This window comes from Stigmatopora nigra, chromosome 13 (assembly GCF_051989575.1).
Source record: "Stigmatopora nigra isolate UIUO_SnigA chromosome 13, RoL_Snig_1.1, whole genome shotgun sequence".
Lineage (NCBI taxonomy): Eukaryota > Metazoa > Chordata > Actinopteri > Syngnathiformes > Syngnathidae > Stigmatopora > Stigmatopora nigra.
The window spans coordinates 10,625,456-10,651,921 of NC_135520.1; the positions used below are offsets into that span (position 1 = coordinate 10,625,456).

The 26,466-nt window shown below is 37.6% G+C and overlaps 1 protein-coding gene across 2 annotated transcripts in view; it reads left to right on the forward strand.

Annotated features, from left to right (window-relative positions):
• npas3 (neuronal PAS domain protein 3) overlaps nt 1-26,466 on the forward strand; it is a 136,482-nt gene that overhangs the window by 35,293 nt on the left and 74,723 nt on the right. For both annotated transcript variants that reach the window (XM_077731608.1, XM_077731610.1), the window contains exon 2: nt 10,947-11,048. In XM_077731608.1, coding sequence (XP_077587734.1) covers nt 10,947-11,048 — 102 coding nt within the window. The remainder of the gene's footprint in view (nt 1-10,946; nt 11,049-26,466) is intronic.

Here is a 26,466-nt window from a genome sequence, read left to right on the forward strand (position 1 = left end):
TTGTTTCCCTGCTTTTAATACTCTTTTGGAAAAAATCAGAAAAGTCAGCAATCATTCCCCATACTGCAGCTTATCAATGTTTCTCTCTTTGCAAAGCATGTCATAAATATTCATGTAGATTGGCTACGCTTCCTGTGTGTGCATATGCGTGTGTGTGTTTGTTGATCATTAGTGTCTGCTTTTGGGGTTGTGAATGCAGGACAGCTATTGTTTACAATTTGTTTATGTCTTATAGGATGAATAGATTTGTGTGTGTGTGTTTTTTTTTTTTAAAACAAGCTGACATTAACTTCCATTGGTAGTCTTCGTATCTGGATGTTTCCTAGTGACCAGCCCATTGTTACTCTCTCTATACATTTCTTATATTGATTGGTAACCCGTCTAGTGTGTTGTCTGCCTCTTAACCAACTCAGCCGGAATATCTGCTTCTATTTCAACCATAGGTGCGATTTTAAAAAGGGTAATTATAAGTAATCATAGACAGAAATTTTGTCAGAGCACAATTTTATTCATTCTGAATTGGTGGACAGCCGGTTGTCGGGCACGAGGAGACGGAAAACAATTCACAAACACTCATACTTAGGGGAAATTTAGAGTGTCCAATCAGCATGTTTTTGGAATGTGGGAGGAAACCAGAGTACCCGGAGAAAACCCACACAGGCATGGGGGCCAACCTGGATTCGAACACAAGACCACAGAGCTTTGAGGCCGCCAGGCCGCCCGACACTATTTTATGTTCTGTCAAATAAACTGACATACAAACGCTAATGACTATTAAAACTGTTAAAATGCACTCAATGGCAGAGGCGAGTTGGACCCCATTGCAGGAATCAAGGAGACAACGCGTATGCAAAAACGAAATGCTTTACAAAACACATTGCAAAACACAAAGTAACAAACGGGTAAAAGACAACAGAAAGAAAACGCTCACCGACCCACGAACAGGACAATACCCCCCGAAGACTGACAAAGACACAGGGTTTAAATACATAGACAGGGGTTTGACAAGACAATTTCATACACCTGGGTCACACAAGGGAAGGAGGGCTGGAAGGACACAGCAGGTGAAACTCATATGCAATCGCGTGGACAGGACACACAATGGAAAGCTCACCCAAACCACCAAACCCCAACAAAACATGACAGAAAGTGTAAACCTTTTAAAAAGAGGGCGCAGTGGTCAAGTGGTTAGCCTCCTTGTGTAGAGTTTGTGGGCCTGTGCTGTTTCTCATCTCATTTTTTCTGAACCAAGTTACCCTCATTTGGGTCGTGGGGGTGCTGGAACCAATCCCAGCTGTCTCCGGGCCAGAGGCAGGGGACACCCTGAATTGGTGGCCAGCCAATCACAGAGCACGAGGAGACGGACAACCATGCACGCTCACACCCATACCCTGGGGCAATTTAGAGTTTACTTTTTGTATTTTGACGACCAATTAGATGTTGTAATGTTGAGAAAAATGTCCTAAAATGGCATTTAACTTCAGGAGTTTTAGGGGTTCACACACCTAACTAGGGTGGTGGCAAACATGGGATTGCTTCCTTGAAGCGCTAACAAAAATCAGAATTGATCATCGACCAACGCCATCAAATTCTAATTACCTACATTCAATGCCATATACTCTTTGTACATAGCTAAAAAGTTGTGTCAACCATTGACAGTAAAAAAAAAATAGAAAACATTCTTCCACTCATTTCTTCTTAATAAATGAACTCTTATTACTCTCGATTTTTTAAGATAGTTATCCTAAAAATGTTATTGATCTCTGCTAATCAGTCTCTAAGTTGTGATCCAATAATATATTTTCTTGAAACACTTGCACTATTTAACAAATTATTTATTATAGTCTTTTTTAAATGTAATCAAATAACAATATTTTTGAGTTTTCTGAAATTGCTTGTAACTGTTAAACTGTTAAACTGTTAAACCCTCTGTGTTACATTTCCAGCTTGATTCATTGGCTGCCTTTGACACTGTTAGGCGTCCAATGTATTTTGAATCGAATAATCGCTGAGTCTGACTAACTACTTACAGAATGCAAAGAAGGAAGCACATGTACGGACTGGCATAGTTTATGATTCCTTTCGGGTTATCCCCAGCAGCTGTTTACATTGGCTGGTGTGTATTTTGTGTGTTGTGTGTGTTGCATGCCGCTAAAAACGACCTTGACAGTCGCAGCTCAAGAGTTCTTCTTTGTGTCTCTTTGAGTGTTTTACTTGTAATGAAATGTGCACGTCCGCTAAAGGCGTGATTAGCATATATATTGTATTGACACGCGCTTGCTTTCTTTTTATTTTCCTTTTCTTTCAAGTGCTTCAGTTTTTTATTTGCGCCGCTGGAGCCGCCGCAGCGGTCGACTATTATTTACACTCCACCTTAACAATGAATTGCCACCAACAACAAAATGTGTCCACCATTTTTCTTTCACTTTCTGCTCATGTTGGTATCCCTTTGTGATGATGTCATAAGGCCATTTTGTCATCACGACATATGCATCAAATGTTGATGATGTAGGAAAAGTGAAATATTGATTTCCCTTGTTACAATTCAAGACAGTGGATTTTTCGAGCGAGGATGCAGTGACGCATCATGAGATATTCAAAACAACATTGGTCAAACAAAACTACAAAAGAATAAATCAATAAAACACTGGTCGCACTGCAAGTGAATTAGATATGAATATAACTTTTTTTCTGTTTCATGTTGCTGTGTAATTCAGTGAGTGACAGCTGTCCAGCTAATTGAATTGGATTGAATAGCTTTATTCATCCCGTATTCGGGAAATTTCGTTGTTACAGTAGCAAGTGGGTGAGAAATAGGAAAGGCATTTTAGACATAAATAGATAGGAAATAAGTAAGTTTATAAATAAATACATGAATAAATATATAAATACATTAGCTTGTTGGCTGAATATATATGTATATATACATATACACATGTGTACATACATACACATACATATATATAAGCACATATATACATACATACACATAGATGTACATGCATGCATACTGTAGGTCTTAACACAGCCATTTTTTGTTAAAGAGCCTGACAGCTGATGGGAGGAATTAACTGCAGAAGCGCTCCTTACTGCAATGAGGGTACAGCAGTCTATTGCTGAAAGAACTTCGGAGGGACTCCACAGACACATGCAGGGGGTGGGAGGTGCTTTCCATCATAGGATATGATGCAATTATGCTACACAGCTAATCACGGTGTTGACAGTATACATACGCATGTAGAGTGGGGCGGAGTTAGGTAGCATCAATTCTAACCTTGCTAAAGTGAATGTTATGTGCCGACTTCCAGAACCAAAGTAAAAAAAGAACTGCGCTCTAGAAGAGCAAGTGGCGAAATTCGGTGAGGTCTTTTCTTTTTCAAGTTAGAACTGTCTGCTCTGCAAAACATGCAGCAAAGCTAACATTTAAAGCGAGTTTTCTGATGGAAAATAGGGACTAAATGAAAGCTACCTCATTACACTTTTATTATGGCTAGATCATTTATGGGTAGTGGAAATGCTCCTGCTGATGGCAAGAGTGATACTGGTGTGTGGCCATGGCGAGCACTTCTGATGTTGCCCACAGTGGTCCTCAGTGTGCTCAGGGAGGTTGATTGTATGCCCAGACATAGGAAAAATTTGAGAGAACATTTCCTTTGACTATCACAGAGCCGGTGCATTTATACAAAGACATGAATACACATAGGTGGGTTGTATTTATCTTCATCAGTCAACAATAGATCATTCAGAGACCCTTCACTGAACTTCAGGGGCATGTTTGCTGGACTCAAAGTAAAGTGACCAAAAAATATTCCCACTTTTCCGTTTTTTATTTGTTTAAAAACATTCAAATATCCAATGAATTTCATTTCACTTCACAATTGTGTTCCAATTATTGTTGATTCTTGACAAAAACATTTGTATCTCTATATTTAAGGTTTAACATGTGGAGAAAAAAATGACAGACTACAATGTGGGGTACATGTAGAGACAGACAACCACTCACACTCACATTGACACTGCCCCTGAGTAGGAATCGATCTCATCCTGCCTGCACAGAAGTCAGATGAATGTACCAACAACATTTGAGTTAAGCCATTAAAATTTCCATTTTTTAAAATCTGTGATTTGAAAAATAACTCCCCGCCCCACACAGTTACCATCATTTTACACCACACGTGTCAAAGTGGCCCGCCACTTCATTTGCTGAAAGTAAATCATGATTGTTGACTTTCTGTTTTAGGATCAAATTAAAAGAGTATTGAGATGTATATTAAATTTCTTGATTTTCCCTCTTTTAAATCAATAATTGTATTTTTTTAATCATTTTTCTCTGTGTTTTTAGTTCAAAAATCATTTTGTAAATCTAAAAATATATTTAAACAATCTAAAATAATCGTAGTTTTAGATCTATAAAAAACTGTATATTCAGTGATTTTAATCCAGTTCTTTTAATCCATTTGTTAAAAAAAATCTAAATATTATATCTAAAATGGTCCGGCCCACGTGAAATCAAGTTGACGTTAATTCGGCTCGCGAACTAACCCGAGTTCGACACCCTTGTTTTACACCATATTCTCTTTTGTCGAATGAAGATGTAGGAAATGTGAGAAATTGATTTCCCCTGTTGTATTTCAGCAAGGGGGATTTTTCGATCCCCTAAAGTTACCATCATTTTTCACCATATTCCCCTTTGTAATTTAACAACCTTATGTCAAATTTAGACATTCACATAATGATTTCATGTGTTTATTTTTCTTCTCATGTTATCTGTATACCTGTAATATACAAATGTATTTGTGAGTTTTTGTCCTAATATTACAACTACATGTCTCACTCTCACAAAATGACAACTTTTCTGCCACATTACTAATTTAATTATCATATATTTTCCTTGCAATCATGGAATATTATGACACCGTTTCAACTTCATTCTATTTATATTACAGTGAATCACTGTTTTAATTTCTCACCCAATTAATAAAACACACTGCACATGTTCACCCAATTCATGTTCACCAAATTGCGCCAAAAAATATCAAAAAAACAAACAAAAAACCCACAAACCGCAATTTTCACCAAATTGTTGCATATGCAAGAAATGTCTTTCAAAAGTAAACACTTGGTACGCCTATCTTAGTACCAAACTTTTTGCTGACATGAAAATCTCCTTACTCTCAATTCTATAAAACTTACCAAAATAAGGGCCTCAAAGTTCAAATTACAACTAAACTTTAAAACTATTCGTGTAGCCACGCTGCACTAACAGTCAACATGAGTCTTGATTTGATTCAATGCCAAGGACGTTGCCAGGCATCCACTTTTTCCCACACACACACAAAACTGACATGTCCTGCATCTCCACGACAACCGGATGTCTTTTCATTAAGTGTGTGTCTCCATGGAAATGGAAGAAAGCTGGGGGGCCATTATCGCAAAAAAAAGGTATGATGGGAAACTAGCCACACTGACCTCATATTTGTCCTGTTGACTGAATGTTGGACTGGCTTATAAAAATAAAAAAAAGTAATATGTTTTTAAAATATATTAATTATTGGTATGCAGTGTAGACTTACAGTAAAAAAAAGTTTTTGTAGATCTATCTTGCTTTTGTAAGTGTACAATGAGCTTCTGCCAGTGTGTATTGTATGAATTTTTTTGGAGGTTTTTGTGTGTCAATATACAACGTTTTGAGAGATAACTGACATGATACTATCGATACTATATATTTTATATCTATATCCATCAAAAGACAGTTAATAAGTCAAATACTGTGATGTGATGCAATTTAAAAAATATATTTTACAATAGGTTGTTTTGGATGGTAATGCATTAGATGTATCATATATTAGATAATGGTTAACAACAAAATACTATTATTCTCTGCTAGCCATTTTCATTCAAGTTTAAAGTTTATTTTAGAATCAATGACCAGATCCTGTTGGTCCCCAAAAAGAAATAATAAATCAATATCTGGACTTGAGCCCTCATCGAAGGAGAATCTTGAATCTTTTTTTTCTCCCTTTTGTTGCCTCCCACGCCCACTTGGCCCTCCCCCTTCCTCTCGCTCCTGTCCCCCTTTTCCTTTCGCCTCTCTACACAAATCAGATATGACAGGAAATATTGTCCTTGTAATGGAGACTCAGGGCACTCTGCCTCAATGTGTGCAGCTAAATAGGCCTGATATACATCAACACACACACACACATACTGTAGAGTGAAGTGAATTATTGGTCTGCAGTGTGACGGTCATCTGGGCTTGTTGTCGTAGCACAAAGCTTTTATATCGTTAGGCACTAATTGGACGCTGCTTGATTAAAAGAGTGCCATGTGATTGTGTGTTTTACTTATTAACGTGTGAGTGTGTACTCGTAGAGGTCAATGTGACACCATGGTTGACGGCATCACCATATTATTTATCACGGGGAGTCAATAGTTTCATCAGATTGACCTCCAGCTTTTATTCTGAAATGAATTAACATAGTGCCAAGAAGTGTTTCTTTTGCTTGCTAAACTCGAGGAATGGCGTATTGTCAATTGGCAATATACTGTTACTGCACTTTAGCCATTTATTCCTTTTCCAAAATGCACAAGGATGATGAGGGGTGCTGGAGCCTATCCCAGCCAACTATGTGCACCAGGCAGTGTAGACCCTGAATCAGTGGCCAGCCAATCGCAAGAAACAAGGAAATGTACTACCATACCCGCTCACACTTATAACTAGGAGCAATTATCAAGCAGCCTACCATGCATGTTTTGGGAATCTGAAAGGAAACCAGAGTAGCCGCAAAAAACCCATGCATGACCAGGGAGAGTATGCAAACTCTATACATTACAGTGAAAACCCACCCAGGATTGAACCCTGATCCCAGAACTGTGAGGCCGATGCGCTAACCACTCTGTCCCCGCGTCACCTGGTATTGAGAATATGTTGAGTAAAATTCAATTGTTAATGGTTGCTTCCAAGTATGTTGAGGAGTTTCATTAAGGCAAAAATAGGATTTAGACTGCATCTTATGGCATATTCTTAAATGAATTAAAGTGTGTATTATTAAAAATACAACTTTGATGCCATTGGATAATATGTTTTTGCCAAGAAACTATTGAATTGAGTTGAATACCTTCATTTGAGCAATGTTTGATGCCTCAGTACCACCCAATGTTAATGAACTATGTTGAAGTTAGTTTATGAACCTCACTGAGACACAAGTAAAGGTTTTTGTGCTATCTTGGATCTTGGATCTTGGGTTTAGGAGTGTCTTTACAAAAAAAAAGGTGTTTTACTGATTAAGAACTTGAGCGAAGTTGCTGGTCTTAATTTTGTCAAAAGTAAGGCGCAATATTGGTGGCAAGGAAGTATGCTCAAGTGAGTTGAGGAGTTTCATAAGACAAAGTTGAGCTCAGGTGCCATCTTGTGCCATGCTTATCACCTAAAACTATCTTAAAATGAGATAAAAGTGACCCTTTCAGTATGTCTTTGACACTACTCACTGGCCTTGTTCTATGAGCATTTCAAAATCTATAAAATGTTCATGTTTCAAACGATCACTGCTAGCCCCTTCCAATTCTGATGCAACTGACGTTTGTCACCATCATTGATAGCCACTGCAAATTTGCAAATTTCAACCCGGCAACTTAATATCATCAACACAAACAATGTTTTTGTGAGTGTGTATGTGCTTTACCATCATCATACTGTGAATGTCAAAGAGTTGCACAGCTGCACTGACCTGTCAGTCAGAGACTGTGCTTGCGTGTGCGCGCGGATGTGTGACGAGAGTGGCGAGCTGCTCAAGCGTGAAGATAAAAAAGCAAGACGAGATGACGTATTTTGTGTATATATACTCGTTCATCCATTACTTTTTCAGTTTGTCCACATTAGCACAAATGGAAGGCTAGGTACACCCTGGAATGGTCGTTAGTCAATTTCAAACATTATTTGGCCACAAAGGATTATTTTGATTAATCAATTTATTATCTGCTCCTATAGAGGAATGTTTTTCAGATTAGTTTTTTTTCATTAAAATAATTTAATACATATACAGTGGTACCTCTACTTATGAAATGTATTGTTTGCAGAACTTTTTTCGTAAGTTTAAAATTTTGTAAGTAGAGCAATACTTTATATGTAAATACTCTAATTCGTTCCATGGTTCCCACAAAACTACCAATTAAACCCTTAAACATTCATCTGTTTCCCAATTTTGGAGTAGAATTGTGAAGAAACACAAAAATGAGAGAAAATGATCATCTGTCATCTCATGTCATCTTAAGAAAATGTCGATAAAATTATTTAATAAGCCAATAAAATGATGAATCATGCAAAATCTATTCGTGTTGAAATGCATGTGCACGTGTCAGGAAGTTAACAACAGGCAACAGAGGCAGAGAGTACTTTTTCATCAATGTTTTATGATTTCTTTGGGATCTAATAATAATGGGATTTAAATTTAAGTTCCTTTTCGGCGATGCTTGATGACAGACATTTTGAAAAAATATCGATCTAAAGACAATTGCCTTTGACGAGTCCTATAAATTTTTCTAAAATGCACAAGACAAACGTCGACAAAAAGTTTTGCAAACGCAAATGTTTTATTTCGATTAGTAATTTCATAATCAATCAGTTATGGATAAGTCCATTATTTAAAGCAGCCCTACCACTTTTCTTCTAAAACTCTTCAACTCCTATTCGTATTTTGCGGTAACCTTTAACCAAACATGATGAGTGTTTGATTGAGTTGAGCTAGCAGCTGACACGCTCGCTCTCACGCTGCTCTTGAGGCACTAAGCCAACAACATCAAATGCACCTCTGGTGCTTTAAAACACTTCTTCAGAAGAAACCTTTGCTCACCCACCAGTCTAACGACAATACCCCCTTGCAGTGCTGCCATTTATGCTACCTTAGTTATTCACCTTGACGCCCTCTTTTGTAGTCAATCACGTAGCAAGTGTACCCAAAGTTGCTATTTCTTTTAGTGTAGAATTAACAACTTTACTTGAGAAACATAGGGGCGTTAAACAAGTTGAATGAAAAATAAAGAAACAGGGTAACATAACACCATAATACCATAGCACCATAACGCCATGACGCTATGACTCCATGAGGCAAGACAATTCGGCCATTTATTTAAAAGAAAAAGAAAAAATAAACAGATAAAACGCTAAACAAAATTTATTTTGACATCTATGAATGAAATTTATGAAAAAAAAATGTTGCAAAAAACGTGAAAACTCACTTGCTGGCGTGGCCATCTTAATAAGGCGCAGTTGTCTTACCTAGTTAAACATGCTCTGACTGGCCAGACACAAATAGTCTTGATACATGGTCGCTAAAATATTTTAAATATTATGATGTTTAAATAGACTTTAAGGAATTAAAATTGTAAATTCCATTTGAGAATTGTGTTCATACTAGTAGTTTGTTTTACTAGGTTTCCATACCATATGTTTTGAATATTTTTTTTGTCATAGTGACATGTGTTCAGCATTTGCCAGTACTGGTGCAATCCTTTTTGTGAGCTGTTAAAAAGTAAGGAAAAAAAATTATAAAAAATTTTGGTCACAAATTATGGGTGTGCGTTATACAGGGGTGCACATTATACTCGTGTTATACTCAAATAAATACGGTATCTCCCAACAGCAAGTTAAATTCCCTTTTACAGTGGCTGTATGAATGTGCAAGGTTAGCATGCCAGTTTAGCAGAGGAGCCATTGTCAAAGAGTATAATTAGTGAGACAAAATGCGACCCTCCATGTCTCGCTGGTAGGGAGTTGTCACAGAGTGGTCAACGTCTCAAAAGGCATAAACATTGGAGTCTTTTGAAGGCACTCTGTTATCTGCCAAACTGTAGTCAGGCTTAATTTTTCCTATATTCGATCCATTGAATGTGTTATATTTGATCAAAATGTCCCTAATATATTTTCCCATCAGCGGACTTAATTTTAAAATCATCCAGGACTACTTTGTGCTTCAATCTGGCAGTTCAGCAAAGCAGTTTGTTCTTCAGTTATATCAAGTGCTGGCAGTACACCACTAACGTGCCACAATTCAAGGGAACACTAAACTACTGCTCATTGGCTGTGAAAAAAGCAGTGCAAGCTTTCCTCTTTTATATTCAGCAATTGCACTACCACAAATGAGGAAAACAGTCAAACACACTGTAGAATTTCTCCACAGGCAAAAAATAGTGCATCAAGTGTCATCACTATAATCTTATAGGTTTCGGTAACCTATGGCTCGTAAGGCAGACATTTACTCTAGTCCCGTTCCCTTGACCAATGGGTACTCCAAAATTTAAATGGCGCCGGCACTAACACTGTGGCGCTGCTTTAATCATAATCTTTTTTTTTCCCTTGCGCATGCAGCATCTATACTCATTGATTAGCAACATCGTAACAATGTTGTTAAAACAATTTAGATACTTATTGCAAGTGTTTAAATCACAAAAAACATTCATTTATTATTACTTTTAAATTCTGGGTATGGCTCTTAAGGAATTACATTTAAAAATATGAATTGTATATGGCTGTCTCGACCCCTGTTTTGGGATGTTCCAGTTAGTTTTCGTCCATTTTTTACATCATTTTTGCAGTTAACTGACAATGGATGAACGTGGATGATGGATTAGTAGTGCCTGTAATGGTAAACGTCAGTCATGAAACTGTGAAAAAAATGAGCAGTAAATAAAAGCATGTGCTGGTCTTACATCAATAAACATGTCACATGTACATGTGTGTGTTTATGCAAGGATGTTGGGGTGGTCAACCCACAAAAACCTTGTGTTGATTAACGAACCAGTGGACAGCGAGCGATGTTGTTTACAAATAAAAGTTTCTGACGAATGCGCTCTAAATGTTACAGGTTTCTCATATGTGCTCGCATAATGGCTGGGAACTCTTATGATTATGATTATTAATGTGTTCTTGTTCTTTTGTGTGTCTCCCACAGCGAGCCCTACTGGGAGCGCCCGGCCAACGCGGGCAGCTGTTCCGCTGCCCGGCCGAAGACTCTTCACCTTGCTGGTGGACAGCAGCACACCTCGTCGCCATGGTAACTGACAGAATGCTATGCTATTAGTCTTATAGATAATATTTTTAGTTCATTTTGGGTGTTTCATTTCCATTGTCAGTGATTGACATCTTATTTATATTGAACTTTGAGTTCTGGTAGCGAACAATTGCTCGGAGAAACTCCCGATCAAAATGGAATGGTTGGCTGTTGCCGTCAATGGCAGCAACTGGTCATTTTCTCAGATCTTCTGACCCTAACCGTTTTCTCCAATTTAAACAAAATAATATGTGCACCTGGCTATCAATTGCAGCACCCAAATCTTGGAGGAAAAAATGATACAGTGGGGCAAATAAGTGGGGCAAATTAATATTTAGTCAACCACCAATTGTGCAAGTTATCCTACTTCAAAATATTAGAGAGGCTTGTAAATGTCAACATGGGTACCCCTCAACCATGAGAGACAGAATTTGGGAAAAAAGAAAAAAAGAAAATCACATTGTTTGATTTTTAAAGATTTTATTTGCAAATCATGGTGGAAATTAAGTATTTGGTCAATACATATATATATATATATATATATATATATATATATATATATATATATATATATGTGTGTGTGTGTGTGTGTATGTATGTATGTATGTATATATGTATATATATATATATATATATATATATATATATATATATATATATATATATATATATATATATATATATATATATATATATATATATATATATATATATATATATATATATATATATATATATATATATATATATATATATATATATATATATATATATATATATATATATATATATATATATAATTATTTTTTATTTATTTATTTTTTACCCTCCTGTTTGCAGATTGTCTATGTCAATGAGCAGAAGGGAGATTTGGAATATTATAGTGAGTGTGTGTACGAGTGCAAGGCCTAAAAAGCGTGTGTGAGTATCGCTTACATGAAATAAAAGAAGGAAGTGTGACAAATCAGGCAGAGCTGGAAGACGGCAACAGTTATTAATTCATTAGAGACACAGCTTAAAACCACATAAACATTTTTTAGGACGTGTCAGACAAGGATGACTTCCTTTCTGTGATGTGAGCCTACTTACTTTTCCCAGTTTACCGCCTTCATCAGCTCCAAAAAGGCTTTTTTTTTGTTCCTTTTCGCATGCAATTTTTGTTGGTTTCCAACAAGTGCTTCAATGATTCAATGTCTCTTTGTTTTTCTGTATTTCACCATCTTTGTTTGCTAGAAAGTGGGTTAATAATGGATTGAATTCCCTCACAGGTGTAAAAAACACAGTGTTTGAAGTGTTACGTGTTGCCTCTCGCTCGTCCAGCAGCGGTCGAGTATTGATCGGGCTTGTTTGTCTGATTGCCTGTGAACTCAGTGCTGAGAATGGGTGATGAGTTAGTTTGAAGAAGATAACAACAGTTTGACTTCATTTTCATGCTTTTTCTCCTTTGGAGTTTGATTTCGTTTCTTTTTTTATTATTTTGAGGCGTTATTAAATAGCGAATTGCTGTTATAGTGAATCGATGGAGCAGTCAGTATCCCCCGTTTCTTTCGCCTCGACAACACCTCGGATTTAGCAGCTGCAATGTTACCCCTCAGTATTCAATTAATTTTCTATAATACTACCAATCATCGGAAAGAGCCATCTTTGGCGACAAAATCCCCACAGTGCTTTCCCTTAAATCTAAAATCTCGACTACAATAAGAGTGTAAGTTGACATTTGTTCCTTTATAAAAAAGAATATTTAGGAGCCTTGATTCATTTTCATGTGTTGATTTCATTCATCGTTTTATATATCATACTAACAATGGAAATTGGCAGTTTAAAATGGGCGGCGTGAGATGTGTAGACATACACTAATGCGTATTGATCATTTTTAAAGGATAAAATACTGTATCATTCTGCTGTAGCCTCAGTGAAAGACACATAAACAGACTGTCTTCTCCTTAGAGTTCTAATCTGGCTTGGATTGTTCAAACATGCATGTGTGTGTTGACAGAGGACGAATGCTAACTGCATTAGCGGAAATACTCACAAGTGCCAGTATACTGTGATTGACAGTCGGGACGGACAAGTCTACAGAATCCTAGTACAGTAATCCCTCATTTTTCACAGATAATGTAGACCAGACCGAGCCGCGATAATCCGAAAAACGTGAAGTAGGGTAAACCCTATTATTACAATATACCATACTTGTTTTCGTGTCTATAAAAAAATACAACTACAATTATCAAGAATGTGTTTATTAAATATCACAGTTACAGGCATAAGAGAATGTAAAATCTATAAATTAAAAAATATAAATAGCTTAAGTACTGTTCTCATAATAAAAATAGTTATTCTCTGCTTTATTTAAATAATAAAAAAACAGGTCAGTGGAGCTTTAGTCCAAGTCCTCTTTGTCAAATTCGAGAGGCATTTTTCTTCAAATATTGCTGTTGTTGATGTCTTGATACTGTTTAGACCACATGTGTCAAAGTGCCCAAAAATATTTTGTGTCCATTTGAAAAAAAAAGAACATGATTAAAATTTCTAAGGAAAAAATAGCTCAAATAAACATTGTTTTAGATTTATAAAAACTGACTATTTAGAGCTTTTGATCCAGTTCTTTTAATACAATTTAGAAAATTTAAAAATCTAGAATATAAACAATAAACAAAATCTAGATATTCAATCTAAAATGGTACGGCCCACATGAAAAGGCATTGACGTTAATGTGGCCCGCGAACAAACCTTTGTTTGACCAAGGGTGTCAGACGGGTTGGTTCGCGGGGGCGCTTTAACACCAATTTGATTTCACTATGGCCGGACCATTTTAGATAGAATATTTAGTTTTTTTTTTTAAATACATTGATTAAAAGATTCTAAAACAATGTTTATTTTACCTTTTTTAATATATTTTTAGATTTTACAAAATAATTTTTGAACTAAAAATTGATTTAAAAAAGAAATTTAAGAAAGAAATTTCAATTATTGATTTAAAAGGGGAAAAATATACTTCTACACCGCCACTTTGACACATGTTGTCTAGACGATTGCCAAATTCAATGGCTGTGACCATGTTGTCATCAGTCTCCTTTTGAATCGCCCGATGCAGTGTGTTGACGTCCTTTTGTCATGCCAGTTTCACGATCGTATCTATGGTATAAAGGATTCAACGTTTCTTGGACCAAATCATTTTCCTTTCATTGCCAATGCCGAAGCATTGCCTAAATGCTCGCTTTGTAGCGAGATGTTGTCGGATAACAAAAAGAGTCATGTGGAAAGTCATTCCCAGGTAATGCATGCTACATTTGCAGTCGAGTACCCTGTTGGGAAAGAGTGGAAAAAGTGTGATTGCGTTACTTCTGGAGAAATTAGAGGAGCACCAAAATAGATTGAAGAAGCGAATGGCATCTACAAATTCCATGACTGCTGCAAGTTTTGTTGCAGCCCAGCAGATAATAAAGCGTGGAAAACCATTCACGGGTGGCTTTAATTTCATCAAAGCAATGAAACATAATTCATAAATATTGTAATGAATTTAAATTTGAGGCAGCATCGGACAACAGAGCAGTCACGTGGTGCGTCATTCTCTACAGAATGCACTGTAGGGAAAATAAACATTTAATCAGGAATGCTCAAGATGTATATGTAGCCAACTTAGTCATTTTGAGAATAGGCTAATATATATACACACAGAATTTGTTGCTTTCAATATAAGGCTTTTAATTCTTTTTGTGGCTCCACACATATTTTTTTTTTTTTTGGTCCAATATGGCTCTTTCAATATATTGGGTTGCCGACCCCGACCAAGTCCAACAATTTATTCATTTTTACTTTGAGTGTGCAGCACCTTTAATTGTTGTTTGAAATGAATTACAAACAAAAATGGATGTATGCAATTTGAAATGATCAAAAAATGTATAAAATACAGATAAAACGTAAAATGAATTACAAACAAAAATGGATGTACTCAATTTGAAATGATCAAAAATTGTATAAAAAACAGATAAAACGTAAAATGAATTACAAAGAAAAATGGATGTACGCAATTTGAAATGATCAAAAAATGTAGAAAAAACAGATAAAACGTAGAATTAATTACAAACAAAAATGGATGTACTCAATTTGAAATGATCAAAAATTGTATAAAATACAGATAAAACGTAAAATGAATTACAAAAAAAAATGGATGTATGCAATTTGAAATGATCAAAAAATGTAGAAAAAAACAGATAAAATGTAAAATGAATTACAAACAAAAATGGATGTACACAATTTGAAATGATCAAAAATTGTATAAAAAAACAGAAAACGTAAAATGAATTACAAAAAAAATGGATGTACGCAATTTGAAATGATCAAAAATTGTATAAAAAAACAAATAAAATGTAAAATGAATTACAAACAAAAATGGATGTACGCAATTTGAAATGATCAAAAAATGAATTAAAAAAACCCAGATAAAACGTAAAATGAATTACAAACAAAAATGGATGTACGCAATTTGAAATGATCAAAAAATGTATAAAATACAGATAAAATGTATAATTTGACTGGCTGGATAATTGTACTTGTTTTTGTATAGGCGTGAAAACATGCAGTATGGTAGTAATAGTAGGAGTGATCCTACTTTGCGGCTTTTCGATTATCGCGGCAATGTCTGGTCTACATTATCTGCGATATTCAAGGGATTATTGTTTTTTTTTATTCATTTATTGTGGCTGGCCTACTGTCAATCTTCCCTGCTCCAATTTAATCGACGTCCATCACTGTCAATGTAAAACAAATTATGTTATTTTGTGTTGTCTGCTGTCAGCTTCTGTTGTTTTGCATTTGCATTGATTTCCACTCATGCTTTGTGTGCAGGCCATAACATTAATTTCGTGTACCCGTCTGCTTGTGTGCGACACAAACTTGAGAACAAGTGTTTCTTTAAGTTTAGCATTTGTTCTTGGACGTTGTAATTGGAAACAGGTGTGTGTGTGTGTGTGTGCCTTTGAGGAATGTCTTCATAGCCAAACAGGAAGGAAGTAAAGATTTCGTGTGATGAAGATAAAGTAGTTGCCTGCTGCTGCTGATTTATTTACATGTTGAGGTTTTCTTATGGGAATCGTCGTGCATTCAGTTGGCCGTTTATCATTTGTCTATATTTACCCTGACTTTGATGGGCATTCAGCCTATTGGTTTTCTCTATGTGTACCTATCACTAACTGGTGACCAATCCATTGCTTGGTGATACTGACAGGTGGGGCTATCATTTGTCTATCTATACCTTGATATAGGAGATCAATCCATTGTTTCTTGAAAATAAATGTGCCTTGTCACTGAACGATGAGCGATGGATTGCTTTTTTTGATATGTGGCCTAAAACTGACTATCGACTAGTCCAAGGTGCAACATCCGCTTGCTTGAATTAAAAAAAGAGCATCCATGTGTCGTCTTGATAACAATAACTGTTGTCTGAAAGACAGTATTTCATCTCCTTCCTCATCATCCTCATCCTCATCATCTTTCGTCTTCATTTCACCATGATAGTGATTGAACTGTAAAATATGAACGGTCGCAGCGTTAATCCCCCTGGCCCATGCAGCTTCTCCGGGCCTGGATCGGACTCCATTTCCTGTCGTTCTGCTCTACTTGCTACACGGAGAAGATTTAGCCACCAATCCCCCAAAGATAGCAGCAGAGTATGAGGGAGTCCATATAGTCGATCAACGGTTGAATGAGCGGCATGAATGATCACACTTCTTTCATTGCCATCGACGTTACTAGATGCCCAATTCATTTGGACTTGATCAATGCCAACCCTTCTAGACTATGACAGCAGACAAGTTAGGAGTCCTTAGTCATTTTTGTGAGGCCTCTGTGATCCCATTTGACCCTGATAATGTCTTTAAATAACATTCCCACACGTATATTTGGCATTATTGCGCATGCGTGTCTACATGGGAAGTCTCAGGGGAACGCCGCCATCACAGATGTGCTGCTGATTGGATGTTCAATTAGTTAGCACACACACGCACATATGCAAACAGGCTTTGATCGCCTCGGTCGTCAGCTGAAGGACAACAGAGCATTCCGTCTTTCTGTTCGGTCAGAGGCAACAACAGTGTAATTTCAACCTTTTTTGAATGGTCGCCTGCTGGGATTCCTCATGCGTTTTGTTGTAGACAACTGAGACAAACATGGTGGGTAGCCAAAGAAAAAGCGAGCAAGCGCCGCATGAATGTCATCAGCTATTCAGTTTTGTTGCCTGTGTGGAAACAACCTGTTGATTGTGTCTCCTGACACTACATTGAGGAAGACGAACAAAACAAATATAACCAGCGGAATGCTCTAAGAGACTGCACCTCTACTTGAACAGCTAAATTCAACCCATCATCATCAACCAAATGCCGCTCAACTGTTATGTACAATTATTTTGTCTTCATGGCACAAAATGTCATCAAAACGACTGAGTTTATGACCAATGAAGTCATTATCCCAAACTTTAATGGCTTCTTCAGTTTCATACTACATGCACTATCTCACAAAAGTGAGTACATACAACATACTACCATTTTTTTAATTATATCTTTTCATGGCACCACGCTAAAATGTCACTTGATATAATGTAAAGTAGTGGAGCTTGGATAATACCAGTAACTTTGTGTATTTTCATTCATTCCTTCATTCATTCATTTTCTGAACCACATTATACTCACTAGTGTCGCGGGGCGTGCTGGACCCCATCCCCGGTTCAGAGGCGGGGGGGACACCCTGTATTGGTGGCCAGCCAATCGCAGGGCACAAGCAGACGGACAAAGATTCACACTCACACCCATACATAGGGGCAATTTAGAGTGTCCAATCAGCCTACCACGCAAGTCTTTGTAATGTGGGAAGGAACCGCAGTACCCGGAGGAAAACCATGCAAGCCTGAGGAGAACATGCAAACATCACACAGGTGGACCGACCTGGATTTGAACCCAGTACCCCAAAGCTCTGAGGCCGGCGTGCTAACCACTCAAGCCGACAATCCACCTATTGTATTTAAAAACAAAAACAAAAAACAGCATTTAATTTGAAAAATGCCACGAACAAAAGTGCTTACACCCAAGTGAAAATCTCATAATTGGCCCAGAACCCCCCCCGTTTAACGCGATTAGTTTGGGAAACAAGGTGTCAGGTGTGATTGGGGAGCATTTATATTAATACGTATAAGCTTTGCCACTCCCATACTGGTCACTGAAAGTTCAATATGGCACCTTATGCAAAGAACTCTCTGACGATCTGAAAAAAAGAAGAATAGAAGGATAGTCTAGGCTATAAGAAGATTGCCAACACCCCGAAAATGAACTTCTGCACAGTGGCTAACACTATACAGTAGTTTAGGAGGACAAACTCCACTCAAAACACGCCTATCCATGGTCGACCAAATAAGTTGATTGTGCATGCTTGGTGTTATACCCGGAAGATTGTTTTTGGAAAACAGGTGTACATTTGCTGCCGGCATTGCGGGTGGGGGAGTCAGTCTTTCCGTGCTCAGACCTCATGAAGTACACTGCATTCAAGACTAAGGATATAGATTACTGGAACCATGTCCTGAGGTTTGAAGAATCCAAGATAAACCTATTTAGTTCAGATGAATTTAAGTGAAAAATTGCAGAAATGACGGGTGTACTCACTTTTCTGAGATGAAGTAAATATTCTGCATGTTTCCTAATAATGCCTAATGAGACAGAGACGTATGGCCTGTGATTTTTAAAATGTATTTTTAAATTAGTTTTTCTTATCACGCTTGACCAAATGAGCAAATTTTTAGTATAGGATGTTAAATTTGCTCGCTTAAAAAGTAGTGCCAGAGCCTATCCCAGCTAACTCCGTGCACTAGGAAGGGGACACCCTGATCTGTTGGCCAGCCAATCGCAGGGGACAAGGAGACGGACGGCTATTTATGCTCACACCCATATTTAGGAGTAATTTAGAGTGTTCAACCAGTCTACCTTGCATTTCTTTGGGACGTGGGAGGAAACTGGAGTACCAGGACAAACATGCAAACTCCACACAGTGAGGATCGACCTCGGCTCGCACCCTTGACCCCAGAACTGTGAGGCCGGCGTGCTAATCACTCACACACTGGGCCTTTCCTTCTTTTCACTTTTTAAAAATGAAATGGAATGAGTGAAATGTTTTGATGCTTTGTTGGCCTACTCGTAGTGTAGCTGAGCCAGAAGGAGGAAAAACAAACAAACTGTCTCTATGCCTGTTTTGGTTAGTCGGTTGATCTGTCTCTCCATTTTCAAGTCTGCATATCCCTGTCAGGGACGCGGGGTGCTGGAGCCTATCCCAGCTGACTTTGGGCAAAATGCAGACTACGGGCTGCCAGTCATTCGTAGGGCACACATAGACAACCATTCACACCTAAAACAACACAGCCAGCAAGTGGGAATTGATCCCACACTGGGTGCATTGAAGTCAGGTGAAAGAAACCTTCCCTTATATTGTATCTAGCTTTATTCTGCTGGATGGATGCCCATCTTTTACACAAGCCAACACAAAAATCTTTACCTCAAATCTATGACTTAATTCAGAACAGTTTGGAACCAACTCCTTCATATTACGGGCCTACAAACTTAATCCTTTACATTCTTAATCAATATAAGATCTAGACACTGACTTATAAAGTCCAATATTTTACACGAGCCACCTCATAAATGCGTTATTGGCACAAATTTTCCCTGAGAGATCAAATGCATGAAATAGATGCAAACTTTGCCCAGCCATTCACATGCATATGTTTGGGTGATGTCCCAAACTTAATGTCTTTTGGCACCCTGTCTTTAAAACGTTAAGAAAATTGCTTTGCACCAAGGAAAACCCTGACTTCCGAGTCCCTATTTTTGGAATCGTCCCCTCACCTGCTCTGTCTAAATCATCAGGAAAAGTCATTGCTTTTAACACCCTACTTCCTTATTCTCCTTAAGTGGACTCACTCATCTCCACCCACACAAGATAAATAGATCCAAGAAATTTTACTGAGCTTGAGACTATAAAATGTGCCTTGAAAGATTTCCGAAACCCCTTTGATAGAACATAGCAACTTTTTATCTTATTCATTCATTTGATTATCATTGGCCCGACGTACATAGTTCTGGGGTCCTGGCTTTGGATCCAGGTCGGTCCACCTGTGAGGAGTTTGCATGTTCTGCCTGGGCTTACGTGGGATTTTTCCAAGTACTCCAGTTTCCTCCCACATTCTAAAAACATGCATGGTAGGCTGATTGGACACACTAAATTGCCCCTAGGTAGGAGTGTGAACGTAAATGGTTGTCTGTCTTCTCGTGCCCTGCAATGGGCTGGCCACCAAAGAGTGTCCCCCGTCTCCAGCCCGAAGTCAGCTGGTATAGGCTCCAGCACCCCCGCGACTCTTGTGAAGATAAGTGATTCAGAAAATGAATGAATGAATGATTATTATTGTTGTTTTGTTTTACTACCAGCCTTCAACTTTTCCCCCTAAATAGCTCATCAATTATTTAACTTTTCTCTTCTTTGTCTATGTTTGCTGTGTTTTCTTGTGTGCATGCCATTAATGTGGAAACAATATACATGTGATAAATACCGCGAAAAATCCCAGAGTAGCATCCTCTCTATTATTGCTACATATCATACTACATGTTTTTGCGCCTATACAAAAAGTGTATTTCTGAAATATTACAGTTATAGACATATGAAAAGGCTTTAATGTAATAATATCTAAAAAAAAACATCTACATTTAAGAACGTTAATAATTATTTTCTTGTACAAATATGCTTTTGTACAAGGACATGACACTGTCAAGACGATTGCCAAATTCAATGGCTCCGACTATGTTGTCATCAACCCTGAAGCCGTTGTTTGTTTGTTCAGATTATTATTGTTGTTGCAAATTGCGTGCCATGTTGAAGATCTTCTCCAGATGTCTCGTCATGCCAGCTTCACGGCCGTTTCTATGGCGTAAATCCCTCGTAATGCTGGTTCATTTTTTTATTCGTAGTTGTTTCCACTCTCTTAGTGTCCTTGAAAAAGCATATTGTTTCCATCTTTCGGATGTAGATTCATTTATGCCGCAATGGCAACCCATGCCTTTTCCATAGCAACGTCACTTTTTCGATCACTGTCATCATATGTCGTACATTCCTTGTAGAAAAGTACGAAACATGATGACAACATATAAATTAGAACAATGTAAATACTATTGTATTCACAGTGAAAATAGTTTCTCTCCGCTTGACTTAAACAATTTAAAAATGGTTATTGGAGCTTTAGTCCAGGTCCTCTATGTCACAAGCTTATAAATGTCTTAGGGTTCGTCACTGTAATGCACATCACATTTTTTATTATTATTTATTAATAATTATTGATAAATAGGCATCTTTGTCAAGAAATTTGAACAAAGGGGCTGAAGCTTTAGCAATTTTAGCTACAGATGAGATTTTCTCACAATCAACAATGATTTTATTTGAGGAGTTCATACAGCCAAATTATTGACTGCACAAGGATTTCATAGAATGTGGCTGTGAGAAGTTCATATAGACTCTTTGTCTCACCACTAGAGTCAACAATGACTGCATATGAATTCATATGCTGGGATAATGACTGAAGACTTCATACGTTCTTGGATAATTGCATTTTTATTTTTTGTCCTGTTGCTCACATAATAGTTTCATATAGAGAATTCATATCATACGATAACGAGGGGAATTCATACAATGAAGTTGTATGTGTGCATGTTGTGCGGACTGCAGGTGTTTTCCAGCAGGTGTGTTGGAGCTAATATTGTTGTCTTCTGCTTTCATATTGAAGACAAGCTGTTTGTCTGCAGTATTTTTGTGTGTTTTGGCTTCTTTGCAGTTAGTGCGCACGTTTTCAAGTATGCGCGTGCGCAGCGTGTTGTAGGCCAAAGGTGTGTTGTTCTGACACAGTTGCCAAACTAATTAGTGATGTTGAGCTCGGAGGCCTGGAGAGAGATTACACCACACTCTGTGCGTGTGCAGGTGCGTGCGCGTGTGTGATATTGTGCCAAAGTAGCTCTTTGTTTCTCTTTCTCACCATTCTTGTACACCTCAAACACAAAAACCGGGCCCCTACTGATCGGCAAGATGTGTGTGTATGTGATGAGTGTGTAATGTAGTGGTAAGACAATCACACACCACATTGCTAAAAAAAACTCATATGATTGCAAATCCTTCTAACGTAATATGTGTGAATATACTTTCCATACATATACACGAGTATATGTACATTTACATGCATTGCAGTAATCCCTCGAATATGTAGACCAGACATGGCCACGATAAACGAAAAATCGCAAAGTACCGTATTTTCACGACTATAAGGCGCACTGCATTATAAGGTGCACCCTCAATGAATGGCACATTTAATTTTTTTCCATATATAAGGCGCACTGGATCATAAGGCACCCTGTCTATTTTGGAGAAAAATCTAAGACTTAAGTGTGCCTTATAGTCATGAAAATACAGTACGTTTATTTTTTTAGGATTTTTAGTTTTTATTCAGCGTGGAGGCCACTATTGGTTGAAGTACAATTGTTTATTCAATATATTTTTTTGCATTTATCAGTGTCAGTACAGATTTTGTTATTCTTATTCTATTTCAAACTTGACAGTAGAAGCTAAATACCGTATTTTCCATATATAAGGCACACCACATTATAAAGCGCATCGCATTATAAGGCGCACCCTCAATGAATGGCACATTTTATTTTTTTCCATATATAAGGCGCACTGGATTATAAGACGCCGTCTATTTTGGAGAAAATGTAAGACTTTTAAGTGCGCCTTATAGTCGTGAAAATACGGTAAGTCATCACTACCACAATACATGTTTTCACATCTCTACGGAAATACACAAGTACAATTATAAGAAAGTGTATATCCATTATATATGGCAGTTATAAGCATAACATAATTCTTTACTGTATTAATATTTAAATATAATCTATACATTTAAAAAAAAAACTACTTTAGGTATTGTACTCACCGTGAAGATACTAATAATAATTTTAATGGCTTAATAAATAATGTTCTTATCGTTTTTTTTCACATTTATTTTGTATACAAATATACATTTCCATATATATTTCATGCAAAATCGGGACTTATATTTTTTAAAAGATTTAGGGGCAGTTGTCAAAGATCATGGAACGGATATTGCCAATGAAACGTCTTACAAAAAATTCAAGTTAAGACCACTTGTGGAACGAATTAATTTCAGAAGTTGAGCTACCAATGTATGCAGCATTTCAGTTTTCATTTTGACACAATGAAAACTATACTTTGACATTGCTGACGATGAAAACCATACATGCTGTATGGAATGAGGCCTCAGTTGGGTCATTAAATCCTATGGAGATGTCAGCCACATGATGGTTATTTAGTACATTTTTTTGTGCGAGTGTAGCATCGATATTGGCTAATGAATGGCCTCCAGATTGACATGCATGTGCGTTAATGTTGATAAATGGTCATATTAGTTAGTGTTCATCACTAATTGCTGTTTTGCGTCCCCCACCAGATAAATTATGTCACCGCATATTAATTATTATTTCACAAGTGCAGACACTAATTAAAAACTTTCTTTTCTTGGGAAAACTCAAATTATTTCATTGCCGTAGGCAGCTTTTTTTCCCATTGTTCTTTGTTCGTTTTAATGCAGCAATTTGTACTCTTCTCACTGACCACTTTATTAGGAACACCCATTTAGCACATCAACTCACATCAAATCATTGTAAAAACAATAATTAATTGCTCTTTAATGGGACTTACTAAATTGCACCTTGATAAGGTTAAAAAAAAACACCAGTTTAAGTCACCAGCATAAAGTTGGTGGACATCTCTAATGTAACGTGATGCACTAAAAAAGTTCCAAGGTCCTTTTTCCCCATAAACAGGTAGTCGTCCATTTTAGTTTGAATTTGCTATTTTGCGGTGTATTCCAGGGCTCACACTCATCATTCCATCTTTATACCTTTTCCCTCACATAGTAACAAAAGCTTCACAGCAACTGTCCAGATGAAAATGCAGCCTTTAAATCAATTATTTCATGTTAATTAATAAATCTGCGGTATTAACAAGCAAGAAAACACCGCAGGGTTCTGCAAACATCCCTGTGTGCCCTGCAATGCCCCCTCCAAGTGCACAGTGGGTCTCTAAGCAGATCAGCTCCTCCAGACGGCACCTGAGGGGGTTGCAGCGGAAGCGGCAGTCCACCTCAGTGTCACCTCTTCATCTTATCTGTTCGCTCAAGTCACTCAACACTTGTGCTTTTTTTTGTTCTACTGGAACATTTTCAGCTTTTTTTTTGCCTTACAGCAAAAACCTGAAACATGTTGGCATATGAGGCTTCCTACCCTTCAAATGCATCAACTTTTTAATTAAATGACGTTATCACAACGCGTTGAATGCCGTCACTCACGTATAAAGCTTGACAAAATTGTTTTCGTTCTTTTTAGTTATTCAAAATATATTTTTTAGGGAGGATTAATCGAGTGTCAACGTCCACCGTGTACTGCATTTATTTGATTTCAATGAATCAGTGCAACCAATATTTTAATCAAAATGGACAATATACTAATCCCTCGTTTTTGTCGGATAAAGTAGACCAGACGTGGGCTCGACAATAAAAAAAGAACGCAAAGTAGGGTAACCCTAGTATTTTTACGCCTATATGAAATTACAAGTACAATTATAAAGAAGTGTATCTATTAAATATCTCACTTACAGGCATATGAAAATACTTTAATGTATTAATATCTAAGAATAATCTATTAGAAAAATGTAAATACTTGAAGTATTGCACTCACAGTGAAAATAGTTCCTCTCCGCTTAATTTAAATCATGAAAAACTGGTAATTCGAGCTTTAGTCTAGGTCAGGGGTAGCCAACCCGCGGCTCGCGAGCCGCATGCGGCTCTTTGCCCGGTTTCATGCGGCTCTTACGTCCATATCAAAGTTTGTATTTGTGTTTTATTTGCGTGTGCGCTTCGCTTGAGTTCAATACGGTATTTTCGTCCAATGCGCATGTGCTTGGGATGAAAGTACCTCAAAGTTTCCCAGTAGGAGCAAGGTCATTTGAGTAAACGTTTTTAACAGAGTGGGAGAGCTCCCGTGAACCAGAAGCGACAATGAACGGCGTCGCGCACACAAAAAGTATCCCAAAGATCGAGCGTCGGCTGAAAAAAGCCACACCCCCTGCGAGGCAGACCAAGGCGAGAGTGCTCAGGCGGGAGCAGCCAATAGGAGAGCGAGGTGTACACCCACGTGGTGGGCGCGCTAGTTAAAAGCCATTCATAATAAATGACAGCTCACAAGGAGCGAATGTTGTGCAAAAATAGGCTCTGATTTTATGACAGAATTCCCACTAAGTAACATGCATAGTAAAAGAAAAACGCTATTGTAAATTATTATATTTTTGTTTGTGGACTTGGTTGAACTGAGAGTTTGTCTGTGTGAGACAGTGCACACAATGTTCATTGTTGATAATGACTGGCCTGTGCTGTTATTACTGTAGGAGTCAATTTATGTCATTACTATGCTGGTGTGTGACATTTACAATAAACCTGGCTGAGCAAAGGTATGTGTGTGATGTGGCTCTTTGCCGTAACACAGTAAAAAATGTGGCTCTTTGCGGTAACACAGTAAAAAATGTGGCTCTTGGTCTCTGACTGGTTGGCCACCCCTGGTCTAGGTCCTCTTTATCAGATTCGAGAGGCATTTTTCTTGCACAAACAATGCTGTTCTTGTTGTCTTGACACTGTCAATACAATTGCAAAATTCAATTGCAGCGACATCATCAGTCTCCTTCCAAGTGACCCCATAGTGTGTTGACGTCCTCTCGTCATGCCAGCTTCACGGCCGTATCTACGGCATACATCCAACATAATGTTGGTTCATTTTTATATTCCTTAGAGTATGAGTGTCTTCGTACACACGGAATTTCCAGTATGACACCTCGAAAGTTGCATGCTTCGGCGGCACACGCATGTCGGTCGCCAAGGAAAACGGTAGCGCTTTGGGGAGAATAACGGTCGCTGCAATGTGCAGCACAGCTACTACGTAAGCGGAGAGACCAGCCACTACATGGACTAATTCACCTCACGAGAATTTAGTTTTATTTGACCGGAGGTCATTGATAGGCAGGATTCTGTAAGTGTCTGCGCCCGTCTGCTCGTCGTAAAATTCATGATTGGCTGGTCAGTAGATGACGTCACTAGATGACGAATGTCGCGAGATTGTCCGCAGCCCCTGCTGCGTCACTACGGTATCGCATCGACGATCAACAGAACTCTTACATTGCTGGGATTCTGTAAGTGTCTGCGCCCGTCTGCACGCCGTAAAATTCATAAATGGTTCTTTCAATTGATTCATTTTTAGTGGTTTATGGTTATTTTTAGGAATTT